The sequence below is a fragment of the Kryptolebias marmoratus genome, linkage group LG22 (genome assembly GCF_001649575.2).
Source record: "Kryptolebias marmoratus isolate JLee-2015 linkage group LG22, ASM164957v2, whole genome shotgun sequence".
NCBI classification, from domain to species: domain Eukaryota; kingdom Metazoa; phylum Chordata; class Actinopteri; order Cyprinodontiformes; family Rivulidae; genus Kryptolebias; species Kryptolebias marmoratus.
Window position 1 is genome coordinate 29589894 of NC_051451.1, and position 14310 is coordinate 29604203.

The 14310-nt window shown below is 44.2% G+C and overlaps 2 protein-coding genes across 3 annotated transcripts in view; both read left to right on the plus strand.

Moving 5' to 3' along the window:
• The window catches only part of thada (THADA armadillo repeat containing), a 52128-nt gene extending 49401 nt beyond the window's left edge, over positions 1-2727 (plus strand). Inside the window, exons 37-38 of one of the 2 annotated variants that reach the window (XM_025002640.2) lie at positions 422-594; positions 1618-2727. In XM_025002640.2, the coding sequence (XP_024858408.1) occupies positions 422-594; positions 1618-1947 (503 nt within the window). In that variant the 3' untranslated portion in view covers positions 1948-2727. The remainder of the gene's footprint in view (positions 1-421; positions 595-1617) is intronic. The other variant, XM_017440556.3, reaches the window with a different exon arrangement.
• A 1060-nt stretch (positions 2728-3787) lies between these two features.
• LOC108250598 (mRNA decay activator protein ZFP36L2) lies at positions 3788-7835 on the plus strand. Its single transcript, XM_017440553.3, has 2 exons — positions 3788-4119; positions 4450-7835. Exons 1-2 carry the CDS (start codon positions 4102-4104, stop codon positions 5488-5490), a joined length of 1059 nt encoding a protein of 352 aa, XP_017296042.1. The 5' UTR covers positions 3788-4101; the 3' UTR covers positions 5491-7835.
• Positions 7836-14310: the final 6475 nt, after the last annotated feature.

Sequence of the window (14310 nt, forward strand, 5' to 3'; positions counted from 1 at the left end):
GACAGGTAACACCTGACAGCACAGGTACACCTGACAGGTAACACCTGACAGCACAGGTACACCTGACAGGTAACACCTGACAGCACAGGTACACCTGACAGGTAACACCTGACAGCACAGGTGCACCTGTTATGATGCGTATCTAATGTTTTTTTTATTCTTAGATGATCCACAGAGACACAATCTTTAAATTAAAAACACAGAAAATCAGTATTTTTTGTCGATGAGTCTCTGTCTTAAATCAGACCCACAAACTCGCCACTCTTGACAGCGAGGCGTCGGTGACTCGCTGTCCGTCAGCTGAGTGTAGGCGGAGCCTCTGAAGAAAAACTCACACCACATGTTGATTTCATGTTCATTAGCTCCAACGTTTTTAAATCCTTCCTTCAGTGTTTTTGTTGTTGTTGTCTTTTGTCCTCAGACGTGTCCGTGTGTCCTCCGGCAGCGCTGGACTTCGGCGTGGAGCTGCTATGTCGCCTGTTTGAGCTGTGGGGGCAACAAGCAGCGGGTGCACTCGCTCTGACGCAGTGGCTGCTGGGAGACGAGGACGCTAACGAGCATGAAGAGCCGGCTGCAGCTTCCAGCCTGGTGAGCGTAAGTTGTTTTATCGCCTGAAAGAACAGAGCCACGTGTCTGCAGCCTCCGTCAGAGGAAATGACTCGTTTTTATTCTTTTCTGACACTCAGGCCTTCTTATGGTGCAGAATTATTTTTTATATATCACAGATTTATTTCTCTATAGGCCTGATGGTTTAACGTCCTTTAATCAAAAACATCACAGAGACAAAAGTCTTGTTTTCTTTTGATTTGTTGCAATAATTTAACGTTGACTGGTCCAACACCAAACAGCAGATGGTCCTGGTTCTCTAAGAACTGTTGAAAGGACAGCCCTGTCATGTCCAGTCAATAAGGTTCATAAAGGTCCTGTCCAGTCCAGTAAAGCCCTGTTAAATCCTGTAGTTTCCCATAAAGTTTAAAATGTTGTAAAGTTCAGATAAATCCATTGGTTCAGGTATGCGGACGATACCTGGGTCAAAATCCAAGCTAAGGAAGTAGAAGATGCTAACGACAACAAGCTGCCTTGTTTCACATAGAGAGAGAGGACGGCCTCAACACTGAGGTCTACAGGAAACCAACCCACACAGATCAGAACCTTCTGTTGGACTCTCAGCACCACTGGAACACAAACTCTCTGTCAGAACTCTACAGCATCGGGCTGAACACGTCCCCACGAAGAAGAAAAGGAACAAACCTGATCCACAGTCAGTTTCATTCTAATCAACACCTTCATTCATGTGACCCAAACTTCTCTGTGAGCCAGGAAAACAGAGACCCTAATGACCCTCAGGAGGGAGGGGAGTGAGATTGATCCGTGTGTGAATTTAGCTGCATAAATGGAGCATCTCATGCTGTTTAAAGCTTGGAACTCCACACTCTCTGGGTTTGAACTAAAAAGCTCCCGTGATGGGAAGAGAAACATCTTCAACTACAGAACAGAAGTCCAGTTGTTTTACTTTAAATGTTTACTTTTGATTTGTTGTGTCCTGGATTACCTGGACTCTACAGCAGTATGTTTCTGTAAAGTCCAGTAAAGGTGACTCTCTCTTGCTGTGACCAGGATGAAGAGGACTTCCTGTTTGAGAAGGGGGATTTGAACCTTTGGGCCGAGCCACTGCAGTGGGTGAAGCTGCTCCACCGACACCTCAGCCACCTGAAGATGGACCTGAAACAGGAATCAGGAACCATGGAGCCTGAGCAAGTCTGCTTCGTCCGGACCCAGGCCCAGACCAAGGCCCAGACCAAGGCCCTGAGGTCCCAGCAGGCCTTGGACCGCCTCCCGGCCCTGCCCCAGTTCTCCTGCACCATGGAGCACGCCCGACTGACGCTGCAGAACCACAGAGCCCGGCTGGTTCTGGATGTGCTGGAAAAACTGAACTTGGGGAGTTAAAGAGCAGAACTAGTTTTAATTTAAAGGACAAGAAATCAGGATAACTTGAAGGAATGCATGTCGCCCGCCGAGTTTTGGACTAAAGTTGTGTTTTGATTAAAAAGGCTGGAGTTTGGGTTAAACCTGGAAAATAAAGTGGTGTGATCTGTGTTGGGCATGACTCTCAGGTGAGGGGGACCGGTGCAGGATGGCACAAATTAACATTTCATTCATTTTAATTCCCTCTGAAAAGTACTGAAAGAATTATTTACTTTATTGTTGCTGCAGAAAGTTTGTATTTTTAGCCTTTTTCTCATCGATTTACAAAAGTTATTTGTTTGTGACAAAGGCCCTGCCTATACTCTGAGGATTTTTAAACATATTTTTTAATGTTTATATTAAAATGTACAGATGTAATACCCACACCACGGCCACACTGACACAGAGTCCAGAAGAAGATTCTCCCAGAACTATTTTTGTCCAGTTTCCTCTCAGCTACTAATGATTTCAGCAAAGTTTAACGTGGAAAAGTGTTCAAACGTCTGTTTGTTTTATGACAGGAAACGATAGAACTCGACGTTTCATTGTTTCCAAACAGACTCACCCGTTTTTATTGTTCTGATTTACTGTTTTTCCTGAAAAGACATCCGTTCTGCTCTCAGTGTGAGCAGAAGGGGTTGCGTGCCCTTTGACCTCTGCTGCAGGTTTCTTCCATTGGGCCATTTTTAAGTTTCTGGTTCTGTTATTAAAATGTAATGAAAATGTTTCTTAAATCAATAAAAGCAGGTGTTTGTTGTCAGAGCCCCGGTCATGTCTCTGCCTGTTCAAACTGTTGTTCCTAAAATCCCGACGCTTGTTGTTTTTTTATATTAGATTTTTATCGTTTAGAAATTGATTGGCAAAAAAAGTCTGAAACATTTTTTCACAGTTTTAGTTCTGTAGACATTTTCAGACTAAAATCTAGTAAAATTACAAGTTTTGCACAAACCAGTGGTTTCAGTGGCATGTTGCACTTTTGTTTCAAGTCCTTTTGATTAAAACATCTGAAAAAATAACATCTCTCCTCTACAGTCTTTCCAATGCTTTTATTTAGAAGGACGTTCACTCTTGGAGCAATCGCCTCATGCTCAGAGTTTACAGAGGTGAGGCAGTAAAATGGTTTTGTTGTTGGTTTTGTCGGTTTTTAACCTTTTTGAGGTAAAGCTGATCGTTTTCCTGGGGTTATGTTTGGAGGAAAGCGGGGATCTTGATTTGTTTAAATGACCTGAACATGCTGGAACATCTGGAGCTTCTATTCAGCAACAAAGAAACTTAAAGATCCAAATGAGTTTAATAATTTTTACAGTTTGATAAAAAAAAAAAACATTAGTTGTTCTTTCAGCTCCAACCAGCAGGGGGCGCCGGTTGTTCGGCTGCAGTTCACAGTTTGTCCACAAGGGGGCGGTGTTGTGGTTCTATAGACTTGCATTTCTGAAGTTTTCAGCCTCTGATTAAAGAACCAAGGTTCTGATGTATGCATGGAGTTGAAACAGCAGGTTTATGGAGATCTTTGCCCGACTACTGATTTAAAAATCTGTTAAAATCTGGTTTATAGGAAGGTTCCGCCTGAATTCCACAAGAAAACATTGAAAACCAAAAAAACCTTCCAGGCACTCGCTAAAGTGATTAAAGAGAAAAAGCTTTCAGATGAAGGACGGACGGACCAACCGGAGACCGGAGTCCTGCTCGCTCCTCCCGGCCCCCCTGCACGCTCCGCCCGGCCCCTCTGCTCGCTCCTCCCGGCCCCTCTGCTCGCTCCTCCCGGCCCCTCTGCTCGCTCCTCCCGGCCCCTCTGCTCGCTCCTCCCGGACTCTCTGCTCGCTCCGCCCGGCCCCTCTGTTCGCTCCTCCCGGCCCCTCTGTTCGCTCCTCCCGGACTCTCTGCTCGCTCCGCCCGGCCCCTCTGTTCGCTCCTCCCGGCCTCAGGAAGCCTTTAAAGGCGGACAACCCTCCGGTTCAGAGCTTCTCTGGGGGGAGGAAACACCATCCGACTGAATGAAACAACCCCTCGTAGTTTTTCTGCTGCTTCCATCGTAGAAGTGCACTTCTTTAAATCTAAATAAAACTCTGATCCTGGTCGCTCAGGGATCCAGCTCGGAGTCCGGGATCGGATCATGTGTTGGCGGCTGTCTGAGACATGGAGCTCTTCATTAAGGTGAGTTTCCTGCAGGAGAAACCTGCTTTATTAGTTAAATGTTGTTTTACTAAATAAATATGTCGTTTTTGTAAATAAGTATGTTGTTTTAGTAAATAAATGTTGCTCTATTAGATTAATATACTTTAAGATGAATGTTTTATAAGGTAAACTTGATATTTGACATAAAATGATGGTAGATTTCTTGTTTCTGAATATAAACATGTTGTTTTGTGAGATAAATGTTTTCTGGCTTTGTTGTAGGGTAGGTCACGTGTTTTGTGTCTTTTTGCAGCAGGTTTCAGGTAAAGTTGAAGCTGATTTTTTATTTGATTTAATTCTCTCCACCAGGATAAAACCGTAAACATGAACACTCTGCACATCAGCAGCCTCCTGGACCAGAAGGCCGTTGGGTCTCCGGTCTCTGCTCCGGGTCCCGGGTCCTTCACTCCGGGGATTTTCCGCAGGAACTCGACCAGCAACCTGGAGGCGCTGACCCGGTTCTCTTTGGGCTCCTGTGGTGGTACCATGGAGAATAAAGCTCCGGGCGGCAACATGAACAAGGAGAACAGGTTCCGGGACCGGGCTTACAGTGAGACCGGGGACCGAGGAGTCCTGCAGCAGAAACCGGGCTCCCAGATCAACTCCACCCGCTACAAGACCGAGCTGTGCCGGCCGTTTGAGGAGAACGGGTCGTGTAAATATGGAGAGAAGTGTCAGTTCGCCCACGGGTACCACGAGCTGCGGAGCCTGACCCGACACCCCAAATACAAAACCGAACCATGCCGGACCTTCCACACCATCGGGTTCTGCCCCTACGGGCCCCGGTGTCACTTCATCCACAATGCAGAGGAGCGGCGTCCTGCCCCCCTCAGTAACGCCAACCTGCAGGCGGTCCGGGAGGTCCAGCAGACCCCCTACACCCAGAGACCAAAGCTCCATCACAGCTTCAGCTTTTCTGGCTTCTCCACCTACCACGGACTGGACAGTCCCATGTCCCGGACCTCACCACCCCCCAGCTTCTACAATGAACTTCTGTCCCCGGGGTCTGAGCTTCTGTCCCCGGGGTCGGTGGTTCTATCCCCAAGCAGTACCTTCTCCTTCCCCGCCCCCCTGGCTCTGTGCAGCAGCTGCACCGACCCCTCGACTGTCTTCTATGGGACTTGTCCCCCGTCCCCTCAGACCCACAACACCAGACACCTGGAGACGCTGCGCGCACTCAGCAGGTCCCCGGTGTCCGAGCCTCCTCCGAGTCCCCCGGACTCTTTCTCAGACCGGGACAGCTTTGGGTCCAGCAGTTCCTCCGGGAGCCTCAGTGGCTCTGAGTCCCCGACTCTGGATCCTGGGAGACGTTTGCCTATCTTCAGCAGACTGTCCATTTCTGATGACTGAGCCAACAGGTCCACCTCCTGAGCTTCAGGCTCAGATCAACACCATCCACCCTTTTAATGTGCCTTTAAACAAAACCTGCTAAGACCTGCATGTTAGGGGGTCAACAGACCTGCTTTCAACCCCCAAAAGAATCCGTTAAGCTCTATGGGGTCTCCTTTACCCCGTCCTGGGATCAGTCCTGGGCTTGGTCCTGGGATTAGTCCTAGACATGGACCTGGGGTCATTCCTGGACTTGGACCTGGGGTCAGTCCTAAACTTGGATCTGGGATCATTCCTGAACATGGACCTGGGGTCAGTCCTGGACATGGACCTGGGATCAGTCCTGGACATGGACCTGGGATCAGTCCTAGAGTTGGATCTGGGATCATTCCTGGACATGGACCTGGGGTCAGTCCTGGAGTTGGACCTGGGTTCTTGGACCTGGGATCAGTCCTGGAGTTGGACCTGGGTTCAGTCCTGGACTTGGACCTGGGATCGATCCTGGACTTGGACCTGGGGTCAGTTCGGTTCTATTGCTGGTCTTTGTTTTTGTATCAGGTACAATCAGTGCTTGCCCGATGGTTCCTGGACCGGACTTGTCCTGGACCGGACTTGTCCTGGACTGGACCTGTCCTGGACCGGACCTGTCCTGGACCGGACTTGTCCTGGACTGGACCTGTCCTGGACCGGACTTGTCCTGGATCAGATGGGTTCCTGTTTCCTGCGAACAATATGGTTACACTTAAAGGGATATTTCAGCCATTTTAAAGTGGGGTTCTGTAAAAGAAATATCTTACCTGTTGTGGATAGCTCCTTGATTGACTTCAGTTTGGAGAAACAGAGTTTTATTCTGACAGGACTCATGGGCTAATGGCTAGTCAGAACACAGCTAGAATTAAAGAGGATTGCTGTTTTAAAATGGCTCTAATTCATAAATATTTGTACAGAAACTTTTTCATAACTTTTGTGATGTTGAGTAATGTCATTGTAAAGGTTGATGAAATATTTTCCTCAGTGTATTGTTCGTTCAGATCCTCTTTGATCTTACCTGTGTTCAGACAAGCCATTAGCTCATCAGTCCTGTCAGAGTTAAACTCTAATCCTCTGAAGTAAGGTTGTTCAAAGAGTTATCTACAACAGCTAACTATGAATTCTTAATATTTATACAGAACCTCAGTTCAAAAAAGTGTGAATATCCCTTTAAAGTTTTATTTTTAACCAATGTATTTCTTCTTCTTTGGTTGTTAAAGCTGCAGCTCCCAGCCACTCAGTGGTTGCTATGGTTACCCTCCAGCGTCCTGATTGGTTCTGGAGTTGGGTTTGGGCAGTCACTGCTAATGCTAATGCTAATGCTAACGGCTGGAGGAATTCAATAGAGATGAGCTGGTTTAGTTTTTGAGTGATCCACGTCGCTCTGCCTCCCTGGCTTTGGACTATTTAACTTATTTATTGTGGAAAAACAAACTTTCAGCTCCATTTTGTGTCCAAACTGTATTTATCACATGTGATGAAGTTCAAGATTTATAGATTTATGTTCTTATGTTTAAATTATAATTCTCGCCTTAATAATCTACAGAAAAGTGAGTCTATGTTCTTTTCAGTTTCATATATATATATATATATATATATATATATATATATATATATATATGAATGAGATTTTCATAGATTTGTTTGGTAACTTCATTTGGTTTATTTTTATTCTAAGTAAAGGAATCTTATTTAAGACATGTGATAGACATGTGATATTTATTTAGTTAATTTTGTTTACGTTTATTAAAAATCTGTGTGATTTCTGTAAAAGGTCTTTTGAGTTTATTTTTTTAAGAATCATCCCTGTTTAGCAGTTTGTGTAGAATGTGTAAAAAGGTTCTAGAACCGTCCAAACGTTGCTTCTTGTTGTTGATCTGGATCAGACTTCAGTCACAAAGAACCTGAGTCAATAAATGAACCAAAAAGTATTTTCGTCCTGTTTTTGCACGAGGACTCGCTGTAATTCCAACGAATGTAGCAACCCTCGGCCCGGTGTTGTTTCTGCCTGTGGGCTTCACTGTCGCTTATAAATGCCTTAAAATGAACCAAAAAAGTATTTTTCCTACAGAATATTTTTATATCCAAGTTGAACTGAATGTAGTTTTGGATTTCAAGGATCTTTCCACTACGAGACAATTGAAACATTTCTCTAAGTCCCCGCATCTTTTCTGGTTTTAGCCTCTTTCTGTTATTGTGGGGATTTTGTTTATTTTTTATTAAGGTTTTGTTGACGAGGATGAGCACGTTTAATTTGTATATAGTAGGTACCGGGGCGATGAGTACTATGTACTTTTGACTACTTTTTCAGAAGTAAAGCTTTTTGAATGTAAAAACCAGACTTGTGATTTTTCTTTGGGAAGTCACTTCACTCCAGCTGGAGTGTGAAACTCTTAACTTTGTACTGTGCATTATTTTAGGTCTTATAATAAATGAAACTTTTTGAAAAAGTCTGATTTTGTTTTTAAGATTATGAAGATGCAAAAGTTGCGATTGTTCAGAAAAAGTCATAAAATAGGGCTAAGGATAAAATCCTGATGGTACTGAAATACCCAAAACACAAATAATTACCTTTAACATCATTACCACTGAGTTCCTTCAGAAAATGTCTCAAAGTTTGTTTAAACCATAAATAGTTTCTGTTATTCTTAGTTGATTGAAGCTGAACCTCTTTACATCTGGAGTCCATTTGGACCTGAACCAGTGATGTTCTGATAGTTACCAGGTTAGTTCCTTACCAGCCATGAGGTCCGTCATTAAGCCCGGAGTCTGGAGAAACAGGCGAACGCCTTTGTCCAGGCTAGGCTAATAGCTAGCCAAATGACTGCTTATAAAATAGCTTTTTCTCAAAATCATCTCTAAACTTTAGCATGATACCTTTCTGTTTTTTTTAATCAAACAACGGTTGTAGCCAGCCTAGCCTTTAGCCTAGCCTTTGGCTGAGCCTTTAGCTGAGCCTTTAGCCTAGTCTTTAGCTTAGCCTTTAGCCTAGTCTTTGGCTGAACCTTTGGCCTAGCCTTTAGCCTAGCCTTTGGCTAAGCCTTTAGCCTAGCCTTTGGCCAAACCTTTAGCCTAGCCTTTGGCCGAGCTTTTACCCGAGTCTTTAGATAATCCTTTAGCCTAGCCTTTAGCCTAGCCTTTAGCTGAGCCTTTATCCAAGCCTTTAGTCTAGCCTTTAGCTGAGCCTTTAGATGATTCTTTAGTCTAGCCTACAAGCTAGCCATCTTCTCTGTATGGTCTGCCTGAGATGCCACAACTGGACAAAAAATATACTAGCTGTCCCTTTAATGCTAGAAAGGGCTGTGCTCCTCAGTGGACAGGTAGATGCTCAGTCTCTGAGTAACTAATAATAAACATGGAGCTGCACAGTGGTGAAGAGGTAGGAACCTTTTCCTCGCTGCACGAAGGTTCTGGCTCTGTTCTCTGTAGGGTTCTTTCTGTGAGGAGACATGTTCTCCCTCTGACATAGTTTTCTCCCTACGCTCTCTTACGGTCCAACAGCATACATGTTGGGTTAACTGGCTCTAAGCGTGGACTATGCTGTCCTGTTGCAGACTGGGGACCTGTCCAGGGGGGACCGTCTCTCACCGGTGGACTGCAGGAGACTGGCACCGGTCCCCTGCGACCCTGAACAGCACATAAATGGATGGGCGTCAGATTCTGTGGAAGTCCACAGGAAGTAGTCTCTGAGTGAACCAGCAGGTTTAAGGTTCTGAGCCTCGTGTGGGTTTATCTGAACCATGTGTGATCCAGCAGATGGTTTTTCTGTGACAGACATCACTGTGCTCTGAGGCCAGGGATGAATGTATCAGTCCGTCGGCTCATTACTGATTAACTCTGCAGCTGTAAACATCTGTTATCAGTCACCTGAGCAGGTTCAGATCCTGATCAGATCTTCATGTTTGCTTACATCTGGAACATCTCACGGTCCTGCCTACACTTCTCTGTGGATCTTTTGCTCATGGTTGAGCCTGGATTTCCAGGAGTTTTTCAAAGAACAATGTTCTTCTGGCTCAGTTCTTGTCAGGAACAAAAGCGTAAGGGAAGTAAAGGGTCGGGAGTCATGTGGTAACTGCAGATAAGGGAGCCTGATAACGATAACGGCCTTGGCAAATATTGACTGTGTGGTGAGGATTTCATAATGAAGTGTTTATCAGAGCCGAGCTGTAAGGCTGCACAATGAGCCGAGGCTCTGCCAGGAAGGATGTGCGTAGCTCAGACTCAGTGTTTGAACAAGACTCCATGTAATGTTTGAGCTTATATTCATATATGTTGTGTCTGTGGGGATTTTCCTTCAGAGGATATGCATGTAGCTGTTTTCTTGCAGGGTCTTAGTGGCTGATGGGGCCTGGAGCTCCCACAATGAGAGGAAACCCTCTCTGACTTGTGATTAGGGCAGGATAAGTTCAGCTTCCTGCCCACCACCCATTTCCACCTCTTCTTCAGTCCTGCTGTTTTTCCTCCTCCTTTGGTTTCCTCTCTACTCGGGAGTGGCTGTTGACGGCTTCTAGAAGTTGCTATTTGTGTTTTGCTCTGCTGCTCTGGGAAGTCCTGTCCTAGTACTTGTCCTGGTATTGTCTTGGCATGGACAGCCCAGACCCAAGGGTCAAGTGGTAATAATTTATAACTTTTCAGACTTGGTTCGTACATGGCTGTCAACCGGGTGGAAGCTGGTCAAACAGAAAAAAGCAGGCAGTGAAGGTTATTAAACTTTTTGGTTCTAACAGCCTCTGTTCCACATTCATAAAGTCTTAACCTTCTGTTGGATCAGACTTTCCCTGCAGGTTAGTGTCTGTTGATTTAATTTTATAAGTATAAAAGCTTCCTATGTTTAATGAGCTACAATTACTACCAATAACTAAAGTCAAAGCTTCATTTCTTTCTCTGGCAGGAAAAATCCCTCAGAATCCTCAGAGCTGAAACATCTGGAGAAGGATTCAGACCTAAGACAGCTGGAGCAGCTCAGGAGGAGTGGACTGGGACACCTGTGGACACCAGTGGACACCGGTGGACGTCTGTGGACACCAGTGGACGTCTGTGGACACCAGTGGACATCTGTGGACACCAGTGGACATCTGTGGACACCGGTGGACACCAGTGGACATCTGTGGACACCAGTGGACATCTGTGGACACCAGTGGACGTCTGTGGACACTGGTGGACACCAGTAGACATCTGTGGACACCGGTGGATGTCTGTGGACACCAGTGGACATCTGTGGACACCAGTGGACGTCTGTGGACACCTGTGGACACCAGTGGACACCGGTGGACACCAGTGGACGTCTGTGGACACCAGTGGACGTCTGTGGACACCTGTGGACACCGGTGGACATCTGTGGACACCAGTGGACATCTGTGGACACCAGTGGACGTCTGTGGACACCTGTGGACACCGGTGGACACCAGTGGACATCTGTGGACATCTGTGGACACCAGTGGACATCTGTGGACACCAGTGGACACCAGTGGACATCTGTGGACACCAGTGGACATCTGTGGACACCAGTGGACACCAGTGGACACCGGTGGACACTTGAGGACACCTGAGGACAGGTGTCTCAGAGGGACAGAAATCACCTGATTGACTCAAATCCTAAAGCTCAGGTACCGTCCTGTTAGTCGAGGCCAGTTTCATCAGTTTGTTTTTTTAAATAATTCTGTTGAACCAAAACTGATTTTAATTAGTTGGTTTTTATCATATTTTTGTCTTTATAATATTGTTGTCAGATTCAAGTTATTTCTAATGTGGGTTTTTCTTTAACAAAAGGGAAGCAACAAGTTTAGCCTCCAGAAGTCCAGAGGGTTAAATTCCTGATGCTGTCTTCAGATGAAGTGGATTTGGTTTCTGCACGCTGCTGCCAGGTACACACTTCAACTCAGGAGGAAAATGGCTGTGAATAATTCCCCACGACTGTGATAAGACATTCTTTTACAGCAGCATGGGAAATGAAGGATTATCCTCTCCTGTATGAGGCTAGGTTGAAATGCTGTTACAGCAGTTTGCACAAAACTTTCTCTTTATTAAACCAGTGCATCAAGGAAAAACAATCAAACAAACAAAAAGTCGACAGTTAGTCTCCAACAGTCACGGTTCTGTGAGCTACTGGTCTGAAGGTCGATCCTAAATGGATCCAAACTAGATTATTTATATAAGAAGGAATCTGATGCTACATATTTAATGCCAAAGCTTTTAAACTGATCAAAAGGACAGCTTGGACTATAGAGGCTGTATAAAATCAGCCATGACATTATAACTACCAGCCTGATTTAGAGTAGATTCCTCCCTTTGTTTCTCAAACTATTCATGCAAACCAAACGTTTGGTCCTAACCAGAACATCCAGCATTATGTTGAAGGTCCATTTTAGAAAAGTTATTACTGGTTAGTTATTCCTTTAATTGGACATTTGCACCACCCACAGACTGGTTTTACCTCAAGTTTGACCACAGTTTGGGAGGTATATGGGTTCAGAAAGGGTGGACTGCCGCAGCAAGAGCAAATATTTTTAACTGTCTTGTGTTGTTTCAGAGTGCATGACTCTTGGTTTGTTTTTGTTGGTTTTGGTTGAGTGTTTGTGTATGAGACAGGGAGAATAAGAGTTTACTTTCTGTGGTTTTCCTCTGGCTGTGAAGGGCTCGCCTCAGCCTTTTACTCTGAATCCAAGGAAGGCAGCAGGGCAACTCACAGAAACAAGAAGAAACATTGTGACAGAGCGCAACTAAAGCATCCAAACACAAAAAGATTTGAAACTGAAAACATTTCATAAAGTTACAAATTAAATGCAAGCTCTGATAAAGAACTGGAATAAAAGATAAAAGAATATAAAATACAGCATAAAATAATTTTTTGCTCCTTGTTTTAAAGGAGCTTCTAGCATTATTTTTAGATTTACTTTTAAATCAAAAATGAATGAAATGAGATTAGCAGATTTTTTCAGTTTTGCTGATCTTATTTCTCAGACTCTTAGCATAAAACTGAACATAATAAAAGCTGTGATGGATTCAAACCTTTGACTTAATTTATTTTATAAACTATAAGTTTAATGTAACTTTAAATGCTGCTGAGACCAGGAATAAATTTCACAAAAACAGACAGAAATTTCATTTATTTTATCAACAAGTTTTAAGGTAATTAGCCATTTGCTGGTGTAGATTTTCAGGAATTTTTTATTTTATTTATTTCTGCAATTAGCCATGATAGTAAAACATTGTTCATGTCTTGGAGAACGTATGGATTTGCTGTAAACCCACAGACTTTGTAACTCTGCCTCTGCTGGTTGTAGGACACTAAACTTCTTGCTCTCCAGATTTTTAACCACAGCATCGGATCTGAAATCTTTTTATGTTTGCTGAGTACACACCCTAATCACAGCCCAAGAGTATATATATATATGTACGCTTCTGTTTTCAGACTCGACAGGATGTGTTTGAGAGCGCGACAGGAGTGGGGTGACTGAGTTCGCTGTGGGTACGTGAGTGTTGGTGAAGTACAGAGACTGTTATAGACGAGACAATCAGGGTCGGCTGACCACAGAGGAATTCAGGACCAACAGCTGATCCCTGCACATGCTAATTACTTTACCTCAGTCTATATATTCATATCTGCACTCATAATACCCCACTTTTACATAATGAATGCATCTTTTAGACTTTCCTGGAGCACGTCAGACAGTATATATCCCCAGCAGGAACTGGAGCAGCTTCCATCCATGACGTCTCATATCTGAGCGACTGTTGGGTGTTCAGAGTCTGAGCTGCAAACACCTCTGCATGTAGGTTGATGGTCATCATATGGCTGGATCACTGGTGCTGAGGTGTTGGTATTGATAACAGAATTTATAGTAACCCCAAAATAACTTTTGTTATGCTATGCTAACACTGTCTGTGTAATAGTCGTTTCCATAGCCTGTCTGGTTAAAGCTGCATGCCGGGGATGTAGTCCTTCGGTTCTTGGCAGATGTTCCATAAATACCACTTTCTTCATGATGTTGTGGTTGCTGCTGACAATACGCCATGATGTTAACACCATGCTACTCTGTAACACTCCCACCTTCGACATGAAGCACATGAAACAGAACTTTACTTCATAAATGTCACAAAATTTAACTTTTTACAACATATGAGTCATTTTTTCACTTTTTGACCTACAATGAACTTCAAATTTCACCAACATACATAAAAAATAGGTGGGGGACACCTAGACATGTCTCTAGTCTCTCAAGAGGACACATGGAGACAAAAGAGACAGGCAACCATTCACTCTCTCACACCAAGAGACAATTTAAAGTTACCAATGAGCCCAACATGCATGTCTATGATCTGACACCAGACCTGCAAACTGAAAACAAAAGGCACCTGTTGGGTTTGAACCTGTAACCTTCTCGCTGTGGCATCTTTAACCACTGCTCCTCCATGCAGCCCGTGTGTCCGAGCGCACATTCATAAAGAATTCAGATCAAGCCAAACCTTTTCAGTCCACATATTTAAAACATCAAAGGCTGATTGTTGATGGAATCTGCTGGTGTGGATTCTCAGTCATCTAGACCATGGTAAATTCAAAAAAGTTAAAAAACAAAAACAACTGGACTTCTATTCTGTAGCTGAAGACGTTTCGCTTCTCATCCGAGGAGCTTTCTCAGTTCAGAAATAGAGAGTGTGGAGTTGAGCTTTTAAAGCTGAGATGGGATGTAAGCTGGATTGCAGATTGTTCTCACTCTCCTAACAATGGAGGCAATGTCAGACAAACAAGGACCCTAATGAGCCTCTGTTGTCTCACAGCAGGTATAAACCAGCAGATTTAAGACAGACAGA